At 32.8% G+C, this 22019-nt stretch overlaps 1 protein-coding gene across 1 annotated transcript in view; it reads right to left on the bottom strand.

Moving 5' to 3' along the window:
• Window positions 1-22019, bottom strand: part of KCNH8 (potassium voltage-gated channel subfamily H member 8) — a 150768-nt gene that overhangs the window by 49691 nt on the left and 79058 nt on the right. Inside the window, exons 6-7 of the mRNA XM_015854013.2 lie at window positions 13007-13164; window positions 9870-10077 (exon numbers count right to left, since the gene is read on the bottom strand). Coding sequence (XP_015709499.1) covers window positions 9870-10077; window positions 13007-13164 — 366 coding nt within the window. The remainder of the gene's footprint in view (window positions 1-9869; window positions 10078-13006; window positions 13165-22019) is intronic.

Here is a 22019-nt window from a genome sequence, read left to right as displayed (position 1 = left end):
TTTTCTGTTCTACACTTGAACAGACCAGGCAGTGATATTTACAATATCCACTTTTATGACTGTGTCAGTTAATACATTAAAACTACTGTATAAAATTAAATATTTTAATGAATGTCTTTTTGTAGTTATTATTATTCTTGCTTGCCAAGGATAAGGCAAGTTTTGTGTTTTGTTTTTTTTTTTTAAACTGAAATAAATTAGCAACATAATTAACACCTTTTTGACATCATATAATATTGTTTTTTAGGGTACAGGTAAAATATACAAGGCTATATAAACATATAGCTAATTTAAGAAATAAAAGTACAAATGTATTGTTGGAAATATATAAACCATTTGCAAATTTTCTACTTCAGGGAGATGCCACTTATCAAAGAGTCTCAACACTTAATATGGCTGTTCCTTAGACAAACTAGCTGCTACTGTCCTTTTGCAGGCTATCAAATGCCTTGCAGCTAAACTTGGAATTAGAAATGTTAGTGCTTCTAGTCTACTTGGTGAAAAGAGCATGTCTATCTATGTCCTCTTTGCTTCCCTGTGCTCCATCAGTCTGTACCCATCTGTTAGAGTTTTTCTTACCTCAGATTTAGAATTTAATAACCTTTTGGGCAAGAACAGCCTTTTTATTCTGTATTAATTGAGCAATAGAGACAAGAGGGTCCTGACCCATAACTAGGATCCCAGCTGCTGTTCCAATACAATTAACAGGAATGACATTTTTTAAAAGCTGTCAGCTAACATGTTAGAGACCTGCTTTCAGTTTTATGCGTTCAGAGTCCAATTCTTGAAGAAAAAAGGTTTGAGCTATTACAGGTGTACATTTTTCTTTCATTTAAAAAGTTACATTACCTTCTTTCAAATAGCAATATAGATTACATTGGGATGAAAAGTTTATTATAAAAAAAATATATATTTACAAGCTAACCCAACAAAACCTGTGAAGAATGTCAGTTTTATGCCCTTCCTCCTACTTGCCGTATTTAACACTCCAGCAATCAAATTTCAGCAACTTCTACCTGTTCAAATGCAGCCTCCCACCACTGTAAAAGAAGCACAGATGCCTCAGTACAGAAGTTACTTCATATAGTAGGCCTAATTACAAATGAAAGGGATGTTGCTGAGTTGCAATAATACCATGCTGGTTTTCATATGGCTACCCTGCATAATCAGTAGGGAGGTCAATCCAAGTCAATAAAGACTGTTTGAGTTAACATGACCTTCATTTCTCCTTGTCTTCCACACTAATAGCATCCATGCTAATTAGGTAACAGCTAATATGCTAACTCTCAACACAGTCCTATCTTACCTACTTCATAGATTTCAAAATATAATCTGGAGTCTTTCGCTTACTAATATAAGAGTGGTTGAGTTTCTTTCCTGAATAGCATACTGCCCTAACAAGGCAGTCATATGATAAACACTAAATTAACTATTGTCTTTATTGTTTTTATGTTTACATATGTTTTTATTGCTTTACATATGAACTTGGTTACATAGAAATATTTCACTGACTCTTGCCTTTTCATAATGTTTTAATACTTGAATATAGAGGATTAATAAGTGAATTTTTTTTTTCTGTGTGATTTTATCTGTGTCATTTGTAAGTTAATATCCAAATATATTTAGCTTTTGTGAAGGAAGAGTCAACAACAGTGGGTATTTTATTCCAGAGTGTATCTTAATATAATAGCTAATCAATGTAATGATGATATGGCATGTAAAAAGGAATAAAAATGAAAGCAAGCAAGGATGGATACTCCTTGCTGGAGCAAGCCATTTCCTACCAATTTATTGCCGGTGATAGTACTATTTTAGCTAGGTGGCTGGACTAGCTAAACCCCAGAAGTTCTTTCCAGAAGAAAATACACACATTGGAAGTACCACACTTAAGGGTTAAAGAGTCTGATGTCATTTCTTATTGACTAAATCATGCTTGCAACTTTCAATAAACTATGCACTATTTCTATTACAGAAGCCATGTGGAAAGTTCATGGTGATATTTTACCTCCTGGGACTATTCTCCTGTGGGGTGTATATCAAGTAGATTTTCCTTTATGCACTTCAAATTTCTATTTTGCTCATAGCAATTGGTCCAGATGATACAGCTTTTCCACTGAGATAAAAATGTGGAACTAATGAACAATATAAAGGTGATTTGCAGTTAGCAACAGAAGGACATTTTTTGACTTTGTGAAATATCAAAAAGCTTCATCCACAATCCAAATTTTCACCTAATAACACTTAAAAATTGTCCAAAACTTTTATCTTAAGTAGAAAACTCTGGGAATGTTTTAACAACTGCATGAAAACTTCACAATATTTTTAATAGGGTTCTTTCATCCCTATTTTTTCTTGACTGCAATTCCAATGGGCTATTTAAGTCCTGGGGCATTTTGGGATAACTGATTAGTTCAGTCAGAAGTTAAGGTATGGCCTGAAAAGGAAAATGTAGTTTAATCAAGGAACTGAGCCCATAGAAAAGAACAGCGGGAAAGAAATACATAATAAAACTGACTAAACACTCAAAGCAGTTGAGATATAGATTAATGTTGAACTTAACACAAGGAGAATGTTTCTGTTTGGTTCAGGAAAAATACTTTGGTTTACCTAAAATGTTGTTTTGAGTATTCAAATGCAAAATTAAATTATTTCCACATAACTAGTTTTTTAAGTATATTTTAAAATTTAAAATTTATTTTATGCTTGTTCATTAAAAAAGCCCTTTTCTAGAAAATACGGATAAATTATATTTACAGAAGGCAGAAAAGTAGGGCCACATTTTCAGAAATACCTTTATGAGGCCTTGTTACATAAGCATAGGTCTTTGTACAGACTGGCCATGCCCATTTCCAGCATATGGCAATGTGATTACAGTTATATCCATAAAACTCCTTTTTAGAAGTTATGTTTCTCAGTGTCTTGTCTAATAGACCGACAAACAATTTAAAAATGATGTGCCTTTACTGGTATTGTATGAAAAAATGTAATTTAGGTTGCAGGCTTAGGATTTTTAATAGGAAAAGGCTGAATTTTCTCTTTAAAACAAGATGAACTTTCCTTAATTATACTTATTAAAAATGTAATGTAATCGGATAAAAGTAATATTACTTCCATATTTCCCATTTTGAGTTTCTCCAAATCATATCTCAAATCTAGCATTTGACACTGGAATTATTTTAATAATTCAGTTAAAGTATCTTATCATATTGCAAAGAAATATAAATAGAAATTTGAAATTCTTAATTGGAAATAATTAGATTAATTATTAATTAAATATTAAATATTTATAATTAAATATTTATATTTAATTAATTATAATAATTAATAATACTATATATAAATATATAATTTATATATATATATAATTAATGATAATAAATATAATAATAATTATAAATAATTAATATTTATAATTAAATATTAATTAGAAATAAATTTTCAGCCAGATTAAGTTAATAACTCCCAATATCCAAAATTCACAGGTAAACAGATGTATGTATATTCCACACAACAAAGAACCTTCAGTAGAGGTCAATAGAGCATTATACTTCACTTTCCTAAATTGAAGATGTCAGTACTTATTCTAGATACAACTATGTATATATATTATTTTCCTTGCTTAGAGCCATATCTTCCAACTTAAAAAGGACCATAGATCCAAAGTCACAGATTCTGTTATCACTGACATCATAATGTCAAAATAACAATAAACAGAAACATAATTGATCAGACAAAAAGAGTTTAAAATCAAACATTCAGGCACAGAGATGACAGATTGAAATGAACATTTGATTGGAGTGGGTGAATGATGCCCTATGCAATTTAGTCAGCAGGAAGTTCATCCCACCCTGAAAAGATTCATAAATCTACACATGCCATTTCTAATCTGATGAATGAGTGTATTTGGAGCAGTGAAGCTAGCCCAATATTTTATGCTAGAATACAGAATTTTAGCCAGGATGTTAATCCTCATTACTACAGATGCAAGACTGAACAAACACAAATAAACTACCAGGATGCTCAACACTTCCATATTTACCAGTTTGGATCAATACTATTTGAGGAATGTAGATGATAAATTCCATTATGTGGTACATACAGTTCCTCAGTACTGACAAAACAATCTTATAACTTCTCTGCAGATGAAGCGAGATATATAAACCCTCAGGGAAAGGGACTGAAATTAAAACCCTATTTTCCATATTGCCTTCTGGTTCTACTTGGATGCTATGCACCTCATTCTGCACCAAAATCTTCTGTTCACTGCCCTGAGAGATGATTCAGGGAATAAATTCTTAGCTGGAAGCAAGGCACCTGAGTCCATTTAAGTTGCCATTGGAACTGTGTGATAGACAGAGTAGGTGGGGACAGTGTTCTGTTGCAGAGTAGGTGAACTACACTGGTTCAGTTATGGTTGAGGTCTTGTTTTCAAAAATGCAATAAATTACAATACCTATATTAAAAGAGTAAAAACCTGAAAGGAGAATGGATTTGTTCTATTGAAATAAAGTTGTACATAATTGAAGAAGATTAATTACCACTCTGTTTAAATCTTCTTCCAAAGTGAACACACTTGATTTTCTATAAAATCATCAGTTAGTTATTCACTTATTTTATTTATTTATTTTTTCTTTAATAATAACTTCTTCATAGTCTGAATGCTATAAGTTGCACAAGTTTTATAAGCTATACTATAGGTGGATTATTAAAAATTTGCAGCTGAATTTCTGGTGGTCAGCAAAGAATTTTCTCAAGACAGTTGCAGAAATTATACCTGACTCCTTTGACTACCTATGGCAAGAAACTTACTGACCTTTGTTCTTCTCCTAATCTCCTCACTACATTCAAGACAGCTGAGTTTCAACAGCTCCTATGGTTCTCACCCAATGAATGACATAAGCAACAGGAAACATTTTCAACATTATCTTTTGGTTGTAGAGACAAGTTTAAAAGTAATTTCTTACACTTAATAAAAATGTGAAGGGGAATAGTTCAATATACACTATTCAAAACAGCATAGATCCAATAAAGACACTGTAACATAGTCTGACATCAGCAAATCCAATAGAAATGAGAGACAGTGTGTTGGAGTCAGAGGATTTACAGTGGAGGGATCAGTCAGGTACCTACACACAGTTAAGCCTCTATTTTGTGCCTGTTAACTGAAAATTGATCTTATTTCTTCATCCTGTGTCTTATTGAAACATCTGTTTCATGCATGAGAATTAGTGCAGGGAACAACATGAAATTTAATAGCAAAGGATTTAAAAAATCTGGAGGAGAAAAGCAGGAAAGAATCCAGCAATCTCTGGAGAGTGGGAATAACCAGTCCAGCAGTCATGATTTCATCAGATATTAGAGCTACGCACAGAATGACAAAAGCTTGCTGACATAATGATTTCTAGTTCCTTAAAGCAGTACCCACACTGCATATTTTCCAAACACCCCACATAGTCAGTTAAAATATCGGTATTAGAGCTATACGTGAGAGCTTGATTTTAACATTGGCGCTTTTCTCAAGGCCATCACATTCTGACAATTCAAAAGTAATTTTTCTATGCACAACATATTTCTTATTTTGCCACATGGTTAAATTTGTGAATGTATCCATGATTCTAGATGAACTCCAATGACATTATGTTCTGAATAAAGACAGGAAATAATATATATATATATATATATATATATATTATATTATCTATCTATCTATCTATCTATTTTTTAAAAAATTAAAATAAAAATAAAAAGAAAAAGGAAAAAAAAATGAAAAAGAATGGAGAAATACAGAAAATAAAGCAACAATAAAAAGAAAAAAAAATGGGAAAAAGGAGAAAGAGAGAAAGAAAGAGAGAAAGAGAGAAAGAGAGAAAGAGACGATAAGAAAGAAAGAAAGAAAGAAAGAAAGAAAGAAAGAAAGAAAGAAAGAAAGAAAGAAAGAAAGAAAGAAAGAAAGAAAGAAAGAAAGAAAGAAAAGCTGCAAAGATGAAAAAAGAAAGTTTATAATTGCAATTGCAACCAGTGAGAACAAAGGAAATAAACTTTTTTGTTTTGAATATTTCCATGAGGAGAACTTTCATCACTCCCATTTCTCCAATACAAATCCAAATTAAGGACCTCATCTTTTTAAATTATCTAGAGGAAGAGATACAAAGAACAAACTGTTTTTCCCACTGAAGTCAACACTGTGAGATCTGGGCTGTGGTGCACATCAGATAGCACAGCAAGTTCCAAAGAACAGTGTTACAGTATTACAGTTTAAATGTTCTGTTTCATTGTTAGCGAGATCTCAGTCCTGAATCTTTGCCACAAGATTTCTGAGGAAGCACTAAAAGGAGGCTGCTAAAAGCTTTTATTCTTCTCCTCAAAAATAGATTTACATATAACAAGGAAATAATTCTTATCATTCCTGGAGTGGGTTTTCCTTCTTAGAACATTATGTTTGCTGTTGTATGTTTTACAGCATCCATGCCAAAGATACCACTTCTTCATGTAAACACTGGTTGATATACTCCAGAGAAGACTAAAAGACTTTTCAAGGGAGACACAAATTATGTTTAAAGAAAAAGTAGAGAAATATTTTTTTTTGTGCTGTATTTTTTTTAATGCTGATGATTACAGTGCCTCCTAATGCCTCGAATAAACTCTATGTACCAATGGAAAATTGAACCACTATTGGTATTAATGTAATAAAATCAGAAGTTTAAAAATGAAAACATATCAAAACAAAACTATGAATAACATTCCACTGCCTTGGCTGTATGAAGAAATGTGTTACACACATAATTAAAAAAATACACAGAAATTGCCCTGTGTACAAAAACTGCCCTGTGTACTCTCTACATCTTACAGTATCATTATCTTTACTATATCCCGAAGCAAGCTTTTTCTTGCTTGCATTATTTTGTTTCCCATAAAAAACAAACAAAACAATCATAAAATATTTACTTGCTATGAAAGAGAACTATAGAAATAACCTTTCTGACAGATATGGAACTGATATAATGTTGATTTGCTACATAATAGCTGTAAGAGTTTTGCAGCAGTCACTGCAATGTACTTTTTATTATATATTCATAACATCTAAATTTTTCATAGACTATCCATGAAAGTGGTAGAACAGCTTTCCAGGTAAAAATACACAAACACGCTTCTAGAAAGAACTGAAGTAAAATCAGGCTGTAAGCTCAATATTTGGGCAGTTTCACCAGGTGGGAGGCTAAAGCTTAAGAATTGCCCCAGACCTTTCAACGGGGAGGTGTGTTACATGCAGTCAAGCATGGAAAACACCTGAGTCTCATGGTGAAACAAGCCACTGGTGGGAGGCTGTCAAGGAGCAGCTCCTGCCTGGGAACCTCACTAGATATGACTGATGTGTGATAACCCTGATACAGCATTCTTCACTAAGACACAAATGGGACTTCAGCAAAATGGTTCTGTTCTGAAGAAGCTGTGCTTTGTTCTAAAGAGGTAGCTGGGACATTTGCTTGTTATTGACATTGCCCAAGAGAGAACAAAACCAAGAGGTTTTTTTATTGCAATAAATGCCAAGAGCCCACGGTGAGATAAAGAGATTTTCCTAAGATAAAGAGCTCAGTGAACAGGGAGCAACTACGTGGAGAGTACTACCAGCACTACCTCCTGGGGATTGAGGATGAAACCCTTCCTCAACACTGAGACTGCAACACATGTTCAGAAATGGGCTATCGTTTGTGGCCTACATAAACTGTTAATGCTTCCCTTCTCCCCCACCTCCCCCCCCCGCCCCCCCAATCTCCCCCAGCTATTTCTCACCAGAAAGACTTCCAATTTTATTACTATTATTTCTAGATTTGTTTTCTTCTGTTATCAGCATTTGCCCAATTTCTGCACAATGGGATTTCTTTGTGCATCCTCCCCTACAGCTGCAGTCTTTTCTTTGAAAGATTTCCACTGTGTGAGGTGTTCAGCAGTTCATATACCTGGTTTATAAAGGGAAGGAGAAATAAACAACCAACTAGAAGAATAAAAGGATTTCACAGACTTTTAAGTAACGTATAGGCAAACTGGAGATGTATATTTACTGAATCTTGTTTCTTCTTTTATTCTTCCTGACACAGCATTGTCACCTCATCAGAGTTCAGGTTTTTTAACATATTTATCTTTTTTCCTTCAGACTTATCTGTTTTAGATGATGTTTAATGGGTTTAAGAGAAAAGAAAGAAATTAAAGGTGAAAAGAATAAGTGATACTGCACTCAAACACATCTTACTGAGCCTTAGGTCAGAAGTGTTTGCATCGTTCTAATGAATATTCTTTCTGCTAAGAAACTCTGACTCATCATTAGACACTATTTATGCACTCTTTTCCTCTCATAGATATCATATATCATTTAAATTATTTTGTACATTATTTAATTTTGTCTTTAGTATTTAACAGCATAAAGAAAACTAGCAAGACCTTCTTCATCCATTTAATTTTATCACTGGTCTTGCTTCCCCTCCTGATTCTGTTATAAACTTATGGATTTTAAGTGAAAGGTAACATAAGTTAAAAAAATAAATAAATAAAAATAAAAATAATAATAATTTAAAAAATAGATAAAGCACAGGGAATCAGAAAGTAAAGGGAGAAAAAGAGATGTTTATTATTAATATGCCAGCTGTGAAAGACAGTGAAAGATATGCACCTCTACAGTAAAGCCAAGTTACCCAAATTACCAGATGCACTTGTGGGCAACAAACCTTTAGCAGCATGCCAGAACTCGTGACATCAGGTTCCTATACAGTTTATTGTTTTCTTATCGTACCAACACACCTGAATACAACCTTCAGAAATAACTACAACAACCTTTAGAAATAACCTGAGATGTTTAAAATTTAAAAAGTAAATCTGGAAAAATCAAAGAAACCATAAGGAAATCTGAGCTGGAAAAATGTTGGATCATACTTGAGAGGTCCAATAGCATCACTGCATTGTCAGACATCTTGCCTTCTATGTAAAAATAGCAAAGATTGAAAATAAGCTAAAAAGTATTTCCAGTGAGAGTTTTTAATGGCTTTTCATGATCTATCTGTTACACTACATAGTAAAGAATAATCAGCACTCACAAGGGAATCTCTCTGCTCAGAAACTGCCTAATTTGCAAAAAGATGAACTTGTTTGTCTTGTTCTTGTCTACTCTTTGTACAGCTTGTCCAGCCCTTTTTTATCTAGATTCTTGATTTCCCAAGCATTGAAACACTTGTAGAAGTTTTGCTGTTTTGAATTTTCTTTCCATTTTAGCCCTCTTTTTCAGATTAAGCTGAAATTCAGAGTGCCGATCACTGAAGCCCATGGAATCGTCTTTCTTTCTTACAGAATATTTTTCTTACCATATATAATTTAGGCAATTAATTCATTGGAGGGGGAGCAGAGGGAAGGAAAGGGAAGGAAAAAGATCTCCTACTCCCATTATTTCTCCACACTTAAAACCAATTAAACAAACTATGCCGAAGAAACATAATTTTAAAACACATAGTAGTTAGAGATTGAGAAAGAACTGTTCTTTCTTATCTAAGTTGAGAGAAATTTGCTTCTCAATTTGAAATTTAAAGAAAATTTCTTAGAAACTTCAAAATCCTCAAATCCTTTCAAAATCCTCAGCAACATAAATTGCATTGTATTTATATGACATGACACCAATTCCACATTATTTAGTGCAACTTTTTCTCCTTTACTTGGTTGGTGGTCAAAACTATAGGACTTAAGCACCTCATTTTCTCTGCAACCAACATTAAGTAATTATATATGGTTAAACAAAACCAGGATTATACATATATTTTTATGTTTACACACACATATATATGTATATGTACACACATATACATGTGCATATAGTAGAAAAAACTTACCTATGTCCCAGGTAAGGGGGTTATTCTGTTCCATCTCCCTTTTCCCAATGACATACCAAATGCAGGCCATCCAGTGAGCAAGCAAGGCAAACATGGACATGAGAAGTGTGAGAACAATTGTGCTGTGCTGGGAATAACGATCCAACTTCTGAAGAAGACGCAAGAGGCGTAACAATCGCACTGTCTTTAGAAGGTGGACAAGGGATACCTAGAAGAACAGTAAGACAAACAACTTGTCAGCTCTTACCATCTATTGCACACATCTCTTGATGCAGTGAAAGGAAATTACCTTCTAAATCCAAGTTTTTACTTTTGTAGTGTAAATAGATATTTACTACTTCTGATTTAGCCATACAAACTTGAAATACTGGGAGATTTTTTTGATCTTTCTTTTGAGGTAAGGTCTTCTTTTTGTTTTCTTAAAACAACAACAAAACAAACTTGCATTAAAACAGATCTTTCACTACTCTAGAAAAGAAACAAAATTATCAGATTGACCAAAGGTCATTTAACTTCAATACAAAGCCACAGAATAAACATCTTCAAACTCACAATGATTTTCAGTTTTTGCTAATAGCCAAAATAGTCAAAACTCAACTATGTGTGAGATAAAACCATCTTACTAATTCAACTTGGAAGAGGAAAGAAGGTAAACCAGATGTTTTGCAGAGAAAGGAAGCAGAGAGATAAGCAAAGACTCAGAAGCTTTGTATGAGATTCACTTGGCTTACATTTCAGCTATTTGCAAGTGTTAGCAAAAAATACGCAGATGAGGATCCAAAATATTTTAAATTTATTTTTCAAAAATTATATAGGCATAATTACCATTAATAATAAGTTGTGTTGTTGTTTTTTTTTACTTCATTAATGAGATATTAGTATTAATGCTTAGTAGATACCTGACTGATAAACTCACCAACAAACTGAAAGAAAAAATAACATCAAATTTGACATTTATTCCCACAGTACTCCCCGAGAACCCCTGTGAGCTCTCTGAAAACAGAGTCCTAGTGCACATCTCGATCAATATCCTTTTTCTTACTAATCCAGAATTACCTGAAGCTAAAATTTTCTAGTTCTACTAAGTCTAGAAGTAACTCTCTCCCAGTCAGCATGCACTCTTCACTACCCACAAAAATTACAGGGTCTTTTATTTTTGCGATTATTTTATGTCAATCATGCTTACCACAGTAGCTGACTATTTCTGTAGCAAAATATTCCCCAAAATCTTTTTCTTTCCAATCTCAAATTTTATCTCCCTTATTAGCTTTTTTGAATCAACTATGACTCTGTTGTATTCTTAACAGAAAGGGCCCTTCTTAATGGGTGACACTCACAGGTGTTGCAGTAACATACAGATGAACATATAGATGTTATATATGTGCTGTGGCCTTCACACATATGAGTCTACATTCTGTCACAGCACGAGCAAGTAATGATATCTGAGATGAGATTAAGTAGTTTCCCAAATATAAGAAATATCAAAAGGACTGTTAAAAACAGTAAGTGCACCCAACCATGACTAAATTATAATCATTTTTATTAAGTAAAAAAACCCAGCACATTCCTGGATATATAAAAATACTCCTAGATACAAAAAAGCAAATCAGATACATTTTTTAAAGTGGAGACAATTTATTTTAATGCCTGAAGACTGCATCGTTCCAAAATAATTTGAGCATAAATTTGAACACAGATGTAATTAATCATACATAATTGCAATGAATTACCTCATTAGTCATGCCAAAAACTTTGCTTCTATTTTGCCTAATCTGTCATTGGAAGACCTCAAATACCATCAGTCAGCTTTCTTTTCTGTGTCATAAATTTAGACAGACAAAATGAGGAGTCAGCGCTCACACTTGCGTCTGTGTAGATTTTGCTCTGTCCACAGACATAAAGCCATGTAAATTTTCCATTTGCTTAATCCTTTTAGACTAGATAGGTTAACCTTTATCTGTCAAAATGATGGAGCCAGAATTTTATCTAAAATCAACAAAAATCCAATCATGGCATTCTGTAGCACTGAGAAGTGTTGAGAAATAAAATTGTTATGAACTAGTAAGGGAGATGTTTACTTGGAAGCATCATCTCCTATGCAAAAAAGGGAAACAAGGAAAAAATAAAGAAATATGATACATTTAAGTACTAGTGGCAGTGGTCTTTAATCCTTTTTGTCTGTTTGGTTATCTGGCTTTCCTAAACAATTTTCTTGCTCTATACCAGTACTAGTCACTCATAGGTATGCAAATTAAATCAGGATTACAGGCTTCCCATTGAAAATGTCTCAACAACAAGCCTGCCAGAGTTTATGGAAGCATTTGGGTAACGTTTTAGAAGTATGGTTTGAATTTTTGGTGGTCTGATGTGGAAACATGAGTTGGAATCTATGACCCTTGTAGGTACTTTCCACCTCAGAATTTTGCATGATTCTATTCTTATAACTAAACTTTCTATTCTTGTAATTAAACTCTCTGATTCTGTTCCTCTTTTGCTTAGTAGATTCTTACTCTACTAAAACTACGAAAACTATTAGAGGAAAAACTTTTGTATTAATGTAAGTAAACCAACATAAATTATGGACAGAGATCATAAGAATATTAGAATATTCATTAGAATATTTTCAAAGTGGCTTAAGCAATTGCTTATTAAATGACTCATAAAGCTCAATTGAAACCAAAGCTAAAGTTAATAATGACTGTAATAGGTATTAGAACACAAAAATTATGAATCATGACATGCTTTTGCATTAAATGACCAGCAGCAAAGAAAAAGAAGTTACCTGGTTGATTGAAAAATGCATTTTACTGGCCATAACAATGTTTTGCTTTCATGATAAAGAATGATCACTTTGTGAATTTCATGATAATGATTATTTTAACACTCAGTATCTGAAAATTTTTAACCAACATTAAATAAACGTTATTTCCTCCTTCAGTATTCAATATGAAAGTATACTACAGACCTGTAAAAGACACCAGTATAATTTAGTTCATTAAGTTTTAGCCTCCAGATTTGAAAAACAAAGGAAAAGAAATAATAATAAGAAGAAGAAACAACAACAACAAAAAAGCACATACATGGCCTCCTCTGAAAAAAAAAAAAATCTATTAAAAAAGATTATAGTTTGTACTTACCACAGTGACGTTGAAAGCATAAAGAAGATCAAAGGGAAGCGCAGCAATTAGATCAATTATAAACCAGGTAGTCACGTAATGGATACAAATAGATCTTGCTTCAAATATAACTTGGCCAGATTTGCTGACATATGTTGTTCGGAAATTTAGAATAATATCTGCTTGACAAAAAAGGAACATAGTCAGAGAATGATTCTTTGCTCCTGGGGATAGCAATCTCCACAATATTTATTGCTTTCTGTATGCATACATAAGACTTGAGTGTAATACAGAAACCCACACAATATTCTGTTAAGTGGTCTGTATATAGAGAGCTAATAAGTTGCTTCACAAATTTGTTATATGCAATAAAATTTCAAAGGAAGCTGAAGTTAAAAAAATAAATTTCTCCTCAAAAAGTACCAAATTGTCATAGTGCATTTCAACTGCATCTTTACGAAGGAATGAAGTTATATTTGTTGTGCCTATTGTTTTTTCTTTAGAAAGAAAATATTTAATTACTTCATTTAAAATGTGCAACTGAAACTTTCTTTTAGCAGTAGCTGTCCAGCACAGATGACAAATAATGTCATTTGCAACAATAAAAATTTTTTATCAACAGAAAAATGCCGAATTCATTTGAAAGAATGGTTTTTTGGTTGTGACAATGACTGTAAAAGATATAAGAATTGCTTCATGGTTTGTGCATTCTGCATGTTCTTATCTAATGTTGCAAGATGAGCGTCTCTCTACATGAGATATAGTTTTGAAGTCTTGCCAAAATATATTAACAATTAAAGAAAAGCTCAGCTTTTGACAACAAAGTCTCATTCATTTTCACATCCTACTAGATGAAGACTATAATCTGTCCTCAAGCTATGCACCCAGTTTCTACCAATATTAGTGTGAACTACTTGTAAAACTTTTACAATGTCAGAAAAGAGTTCAGCCAACCATAAAGTCTGGTGTTTTACAGCAAGATAATTAGCCAGCTGCCTAGGAAAATCTAATATCTTGCCTTGAAGACCATGTAATAATAGAAAAGGATGTGATCCCAAGTGTCAGGAAGTTATTCAGAGTGTAATTGTTTTTCTCACAATAATATAAAAACTTCAAGGTGATGTTCTTGACATCCTGAAAACCAATGGACTTTCTTTAATGTTGAATTCACAGGGCAGCTTTCTAGATATTTATCCAGCATGTAATAGACTTGTCAGCCGCGTCATTTGTAATCTTTGTAACCTATTACTAAGTGTTACAAGGAGGAAAATACATTCTTTGTGCACTCTGCCTCTGTCCATGGCTGCAATGACAGCACTGACTTCTGTCTACAGGATGATTCACAAGAAGACATGTTTTCAGCTGCCTCTTCTACACATCTCACTTGTATAGAGGTGGCAGCAGCTGCTGAGGGCTGGCTCCACGCTATGAACAAGAATGACTGTGCAGGTGACTGGGGAGCGTTTGTTGCACCAAGCAGATGTTTCCTATAGCCTCTGAGAAAGTGGAAATAGAAGTGCCAAATAGAAAAACCTATAAGCCAAACCCAGTCTCTAGCCCACCAGTAAAGATGAAGGTATAGGAATAAAATGCATGCCTTGTAAACAGAAATAAAGACAGAATGAAAATATCTCATAGGTTTAGTAGATATGATTTTTCTCTTTGGAAGTAGATATTTCCTCTCACAGCTAATTTCTCATCTGCTGGTTAAAACTGAACCAGTTCAGCACATTCCTGAAAAAGCTACATGACATCCTACACAATAAGCATATGTAAAATTTTATCTCTTCGGAGATAAATATGATCAACAGCAACAGTACTAATATATATATATTATGATATTATATATCATATATAAAAAATATATAAATATTATTAACTGTAATCCAAACTGTGACAAATCTAAGAAATAAGTTGTAGTAGGATTATTGTTTCTTCTACTCTTCGATCTCTAGAGGTTTATAGACTGCAGAAATATTTCTTCCTGTTTTGTACATGAGCATGAATACCCAGTTTGTGATATAGCTTTTATCCTGAAATTGTCATCGAAAGCAATGATAATGACCAGCATGCATGAATAGACTCTGCTCAGACAGCAAAATGAAAAAAAGTGTTATTTTTTCCTTACTATTTAAAAGAACAAAGCTTTAAAAATAAAAATAAGCGTATGTAGAAAATATACACTGAAAATGAGTTAATTAAATATTATGCAGCTCAAATTAGTCACATTTTTTTTGTTAAGATTATTCAAATACTAATTTCTCATCCTTAAAGAAAGAATGTTTCTGACATGTATTTTGCAACGTTGTAAACAAACAAACAAAAAAAATTGGTAGTTCTAGATATAAAATAATTTAGTAGTTTATGAATTGCTTTTACATTTTTCAGTGTGGATGACAGAAGTTATTTTTCAGCTATATTTCATCCGGTCTTCCACATTAATGTGTTTTCTTCTACTTTGGCAAAAAGATACAGACACAAGCAACAGATATACATTCATTTTTAAGGACAATTTTGTCTACAAAAAGAGTGGCAATTTCTGGAAACTAAAATCTATTCATACAGTGTAGGATGAAAAACACAAGTACAAGTACCTTTAGATTCAGATATATACTCACTTTTCTGCATGCCTACTAATAAAAAATTCTTATATGTCTTTAAAAAAATTATTGGCTAATGTGGAATTATAAATGTTATGCTAATGTGGAATAAATTATGCTGCAATCTTTTATAATGTGGCAAAATACTTATTTTTATCTGAAGATCAGTTACTGTTTGGATCTTGAAAATATAACCTTACCATAAATTTACACTTTGAAATTGTGATGTAATGAGTGATACATACTTGGAAGTATTAAAAGAACTTTTTTGAAGACCCCAAGTATTTTATCAACATTAAACTGATTCCATGAGTAAGTGAAAATGTGAATGATGTGAAATAAAAATGCTATGTTTTGCCATGAAAATTATGTCTTCATAATATAGCTGTAAAACTCGTTGATTTCTGCAGAATACAGTTTCTAGCTGTTTTGTTAGCCTATTAAACACCCACGTTTTTCAAGGTGTAGTGCAGAGTCTTAACACGAAATAACTTAGACACGAATACGAGACTATTTGGTTCTGCAGAATGAGTTCTTACATGCTAAAATTTTATTATATGTTAAGATATATTCTTAAAGCTATACAAATATTTTCTAACTAGCTTTATGCTATTAAAATGTGAAATTAGAAGGATTTCATAAGGTTCAAAATGAGCAAAGGTGTGCATTCAGCTCTACGTGGGTGCAGTATAGTCAAATTATTTTTCAGTAGTTCGAATTACAGAGATTTGAAAAAATAAAACATATGGAAATGTTACCCTTTCTCCAACTGACAACATGAGCTCTACAAAATAAATAAATAAATAAATGGTGAAACATTTTCATTACTAAGAAACATTCATTTCGTAGTTACCAAGGTAATAAAAAAGGATTTGACTAGTTACTGCACGTTAGTATCTTTAAGAAAACTAAAGCTTTAACAGAAAAGGATGCTTGCTTTAAATTCCCATAAGCCATCTACTGTACCAAAGGCTTATCAATGTACACATGCAATTCACTGTTCAAGACTGAAGAGATTATTTTCTGTACATCATTTCTGCCTTCTTTTCAAAGCAATTTAGGAAAGCAGTTCCACGTAACTTTTACAGATACATAAAATCAAATAGAAAATGGCAAGTGCTTCTTTCTGCATCCAACACATTAAATAAAAGTCCAGAGGGAAATAGCTGAGTATGATCTATCTTTTATTTCTTGACAGCATTGTAAGCTGCACTGGGGTGAAAAGAGTTTCTTTGGGCTTTATTGACAATCTAACTGCTCTATGAAAGGTCTAAATGAGGAAGCTGAAGAGAGGGAAGGGGATGGAAGAACTCTTAAGCCAAACTACTTCTAAAAGCACAACAAAATTTTAACAGTAATTTAGAAATGAGCATTTAGCCCAGAAGATTTTAGATTTAGGAATGATATGTTCCTCAGCTTTCTGGGAATTGCTCTTTAAAAAGTGCAACATTAACATTTTTTTTTACTTCTTTCTTGTTTTCTCATGATTAAAACTTTGAGCAGCAAGGACAGTGAGCAAATTGAGATAAGAATTAAACATCAGCAACCTGCACAATAGCCTACTCTGAAAATACCCATTGAATATTTAATAATATGTATAACAATTTAATAATATATAGTGTTTATGTAACAATTTTATATAACGTATACAACATTTATATTCTATATGTTTTAGCTTACTGCGCACTAGATTCCACCTACAGATGACATTAATCTATCAAAGCGCAGTTTGAAATTCGAGTATCAATAACAGAACACCTCAGAGATTCTAGAGAGCCACATCAGAACTATCAGTTTTCCTTAGTAAAGTAAGTGCTGAAGTTTTGTTATTGATGCCCTGAGATAAGGTGAGCATAAGTGAAGTGAATGTAATAACTCTGGAGACTAACTGGTTCAGAAATTTTCTATAAGATATATGTTAAATGTATTATCTATATGTATGCTGTAACAATCAACTTCATCCTGTGCAAGCTTCATTTGCTGCATTTGATATGTTTGTTTTAGAGTGGTAGAAGAACTATTCTCCTTTCTTGAAGCCAAAAGAGTAGTGAACAAACTATATATTAGTAAGCATTATTACTGTATTTATAAAAATATTTATAATATTATAATAATATAATATAATATAATATTTATAAAAATATTTCTGAAGCAAAGTCATCTCACTGATTTTTTCCATTTATTTTAGGAAAACATCATTTTAAATGATATTTCAGGATACATGGATCATGTCATATGCCCAGTAAAGCATAACAAGGAATGTAAATAATGTCTCTGATATGAGCAACGCCACTAAAAAGTTACATAATACTAAAGCAAGAGTAACATCTAATAATAGTGCAATTGGTTGACTCACTAGGTTACAACTTTTAAAATATTACCTCTACATTAAATTCTTTGATGTAAAGAGAGAGGGGAGGACAAAGCCTCTCTATTCTTCATAAGGCAAAAGCCAGGCTCTTATTTTAAGTTGGATAATTCAAAATTAATTACAGTTATACAGCAAAAAATAGACCATGCAAATTAAAGATCAAGATAATGTTTAGACTGTGCTATTGTCTATAAGAACGGCCATTAATTCGTATATAAAACAGGCTGTCTTTTTATTCCACAGACTTCTGACTTGTTTTAGCATACATACACATATTTTGTTAAACAAAAACCTACACTTTAGGCCAGTTCTGACCTGTGCTGCAGGTTTTGGATCCTGCTCAAGTTTGCTGCAGTGTGGATGAGCTGATGAGCATAACAGAAACAAATTTATTCAGTCCAAAAAGCAGCAAGTCAATGTACAGTGACTCTGTACAAAGGTTAACCTGACCTGGCAGCACTCCACAGAGACAACTCAGAATTGCCAGTCAACAGGTTTCAAACAACTTACCCCACTGTTCCCCCCTCAATATTTAAATAGATATTTCTCAGCTATTTCAGCTCCAATTTCAATCATCATATTATGCAGAATCACTTCACATTAAGAAAAATTTAATGGCAAATCAGTGACCAATCACCCAAATGAAAGCTGTTCTTGCTCAGGCTCTTTAGCCAAATCTCTTACCTCCCCATCTTCTCAGCCTCTTTACATACGCCTGCTGCTACTCTCTTTAACTCTGCTCAGCTCTTGTGCCCCAAAAAAGTTCTGCACCTCACAACCACTGACCACAAACCTTTTTGCTTTTGGCATGATCAACCCCAAACTTAAAGCTCAAAACTTATTTATCTTCTGATTGGATCTCACAGTGAACTAGCCATGAACCTACTGCTTCCATTACTGGCAAGATGTGGGCATTTTATTATAATAATTATTTTAAACCCTATAAAATGAAATGTGGTATCTCTAAAACTTGTATGACATTACAATGAAACACTGAAGAAAATCAGCTACTACAAAACAGGGTTTTTTTGTTTGTTTGTTTGATTTTTGGGTTTTTTTCTTCAAAAATTTTAATCTATGTAAAGGTGGTATTCCTAATTTATCACTGTTTTACTCAAATTAAAATCTCATAAGTCATCCTCAGGAGTAACCTTCAGAAGGATGCACAAATATTATTGCACTGTCTTTCAAACTTGCTATCATTGCGGCTGCATGTTTTCATAATATCATAATTTTCATTCAAAATTTCTAAAGTTAATACAGTGATTCAACTAAACAGACTTAATCCTTTCCTTATTTGAGAACACTAATGATTTTACACTCCTGTTTGTGATATCACAGAATCATAGAATTACTCAGATTGGAAAAGACCTCAAAGATCATCAAGTCCAACAGCAGCCTAACCATATTACTTTAACAACCCTCTGCTAAATCATATCTCTGAGTACCACATCCAAATGGCTCTTAAACACATCCAAGCACGGTGACTCAACCACCTCCCTGGGGAGCCTATTCCCCTGTTTATCTACCCTTTCTGTAAAGAAGTGTTTCCTAATGTTCCAACCTAAACTTACCTTGGCACAGCTTGATACCATATCCCTTCTCACCTGTCATCAGTGAGAAGAGACTTGCCCCGCTCTCACTGTAAGCTCCTTTCAGATACTGAAAGAGAGCAATAAGGTCTACCCTCAGCCTCTTTACACACAGAATTTCATTCTCCACTCATAACAGTCCATGCCCTAAAACCTCAGCAGTGCTCAGTTCACGCTAAAAGACTGTGTATTTCATAGCTGGGTAAAAATTTGCTGGGAACTTGAGGTGGTTCAGTAGGCAGTTAAAATGGTCTTTTGAACCATTCTGCGACTCTTCTTGAAGTTCTGCAGGAGATCACAGTCTTTCCAAATCATTCTCTTAAATATTTCTACCATGACAAAATTCACACATGTCCACTTAGTCATTAGTATGAAAATACTAGTTTATACTAGTGCTCAGTGAAAAGAAGAAAGACTGTGCAAAAAGCCAGAGGTTCAACTTAATGCATAATGAAGGTTGCAATCTTAGATGATATAAGAAAGTGAAAAATGTGAAATAATATTCAAACTATCAGTCCTTAAGTTGTTTTTTTACAAGAGTTTTCTATTTCCAATTTCAGAAGCAAAGTTCTAAAATATGTTTTGTATAATCATAGTTTTTAATCCCTATTATATAATTATTATTATTATAATTATTATTATTATTTTAAAAAAAGAGGTAATCCAATGATAAAACAATATTTGCAAGGCAGCTGAACCACTTTAACAATGAACAGGACTGTATTACCTGAAGCAGTTAATTTTCGTCTGCCAACTTTTTTTTTCTCCTTAGGTTTGTTTGTTTAAACAGAGCCTACTGGTATTAAAAACATGATCAAGCTACAGCAGAATAGGGATTTAGTCAGCTGATTCACTATCTTCTCATGGCACTCTTTTTGATTACTAAAAATGCTAGGTAATATAATTCTTTTTACCTCTCTTTTACTACTGGGAGCTAAATAAAGTTGAAAAATTCTGCACTTTAGGGCAAATAGAATACAAATAAGCAGTAACCAACGGATTTGATGAAGCATGAATTCTTATTAGACTATAGTAATTCAATCCCATACTTGATATCTAGATAATTTAGGCTTCTTAACTCCATTGATTTTCACAGATGACAGTTTCCTATGCCACCTCCCTCTCCTAGATGTTATGGGCAGCTCTTCCTTTATTGTATTTTCTAATGATTTTCCATTATGTGATTTTGTGATATTGGTTGCCTTTAGTTAGCTATACCTTTCCCAAAACCAAAGCTCTTGGATTTATCTTATTATTTAAGCCAGTGTTATTTAATTACATATGAATAATGATATCAGAATCAGACCAGGTTGCTTTTAGGAAAGGTTGCCAGAAATATTTGTCCTATATTGCTTGAAGAACAATTTATCTGTCTGTGTATTAACCCTTACTGTTTTGTTTGTTTGTTTGTTTGTTCGTTTTAATTTTCTGCTAAATCATCTTTAAAATAAATATTCCTAGTAAATCTGATGGAAAACTGTTTGTTTTCTTTTTCAAGTCATCATGTGCTCTCAATCATGTATTACTGCAAATAGTTTAACTATGTTATTTTAGATGCTGAGAAGATAAGGTGAGGAAGATAACACTGGCTTTATGTAGGGAAAGAAAATAATGCTTATTTTACACCAATTGCTTAGAAATCTAGGCACATATGAAATCAAATAAAGCTTAGAAGAAAAAAAAAATACTGGAATTAAATATTAAAGAAAGTTACACCTTCTAAAACAATAAGTCTTAAAGTAGATTATTGTAGATATTAAATAAAAAATATTTTTTTCCATTAAGAAAACTAAATATAACTTTTTATTATTTTTTTTTCCATGGAAAAAGTAATTATATTCAATTCTTATATAATTTAGAAATGAAGAAGCAAAAGCTGCTTGTGTCATAAAATAATTTTTGTGTCATAAAAATAATGATAGATTACAATCCAATTTATTGCAAGAATCAGAAATATTTTAAACTAGCAATCCTAAAGGATGTCAGTTCTGCTGGTTGATGATAAAAATGCAAATAGTGATAATAAAGAGTCATTTATAAGCCATAAATGAAGCAATTTGTGAATTCTCCTTCCTCTCATGTCATTGAAAAGAGCAATTTTATTCAGGAAAACATGCTTTATTCAAGCACAGTTTATTTGAATAATACCTGGATGAAATATAATGCATTATACTTAAGATTGGATAAGTTGATCAAAATTTTTCTTCCTTAAGAGGATCTTTATGAATTGAGGCCTGAGAGACCTGGGGCTGCTCAGTCTGGAGAAGACTGAGAGGGGATCTTATCAGTGCTCATAAATATCTGAAGGGCGAGTGTCAAGTGGACTGGTCCAGGCTCTTTTCAGCAATTCCCAGTAATAATACAAGGGGTAATGAGAACAAAATGGAACATGGGAAGTTCCATACCAACATGAGGAAAACCACTTTGCTAGTGGTAAAAATAACTTTAACAAGAAGCTTATCTATTAAATG

This window comes from Coturnix japonica, chromosome 2 (genome assembly GCF_001577835.2).
Source record: "Coturnix japonica isolate 7356 chromosome 2, Coturnix japonica 2.1, whole genome shotgun sequence".
Classification (NCBI taxonomy): domain Eukaryota; kingdom Metazoa; phylum Chordata; class Aves; order Galliformes; family Phasianidae; genus Coturnix; species Coturnix japonica.
The sequence above is the reverse complement of the archived record's forward strand: the minus strand, read 5'-3'. Positions and strand labels throughout refer to the sequence as shown.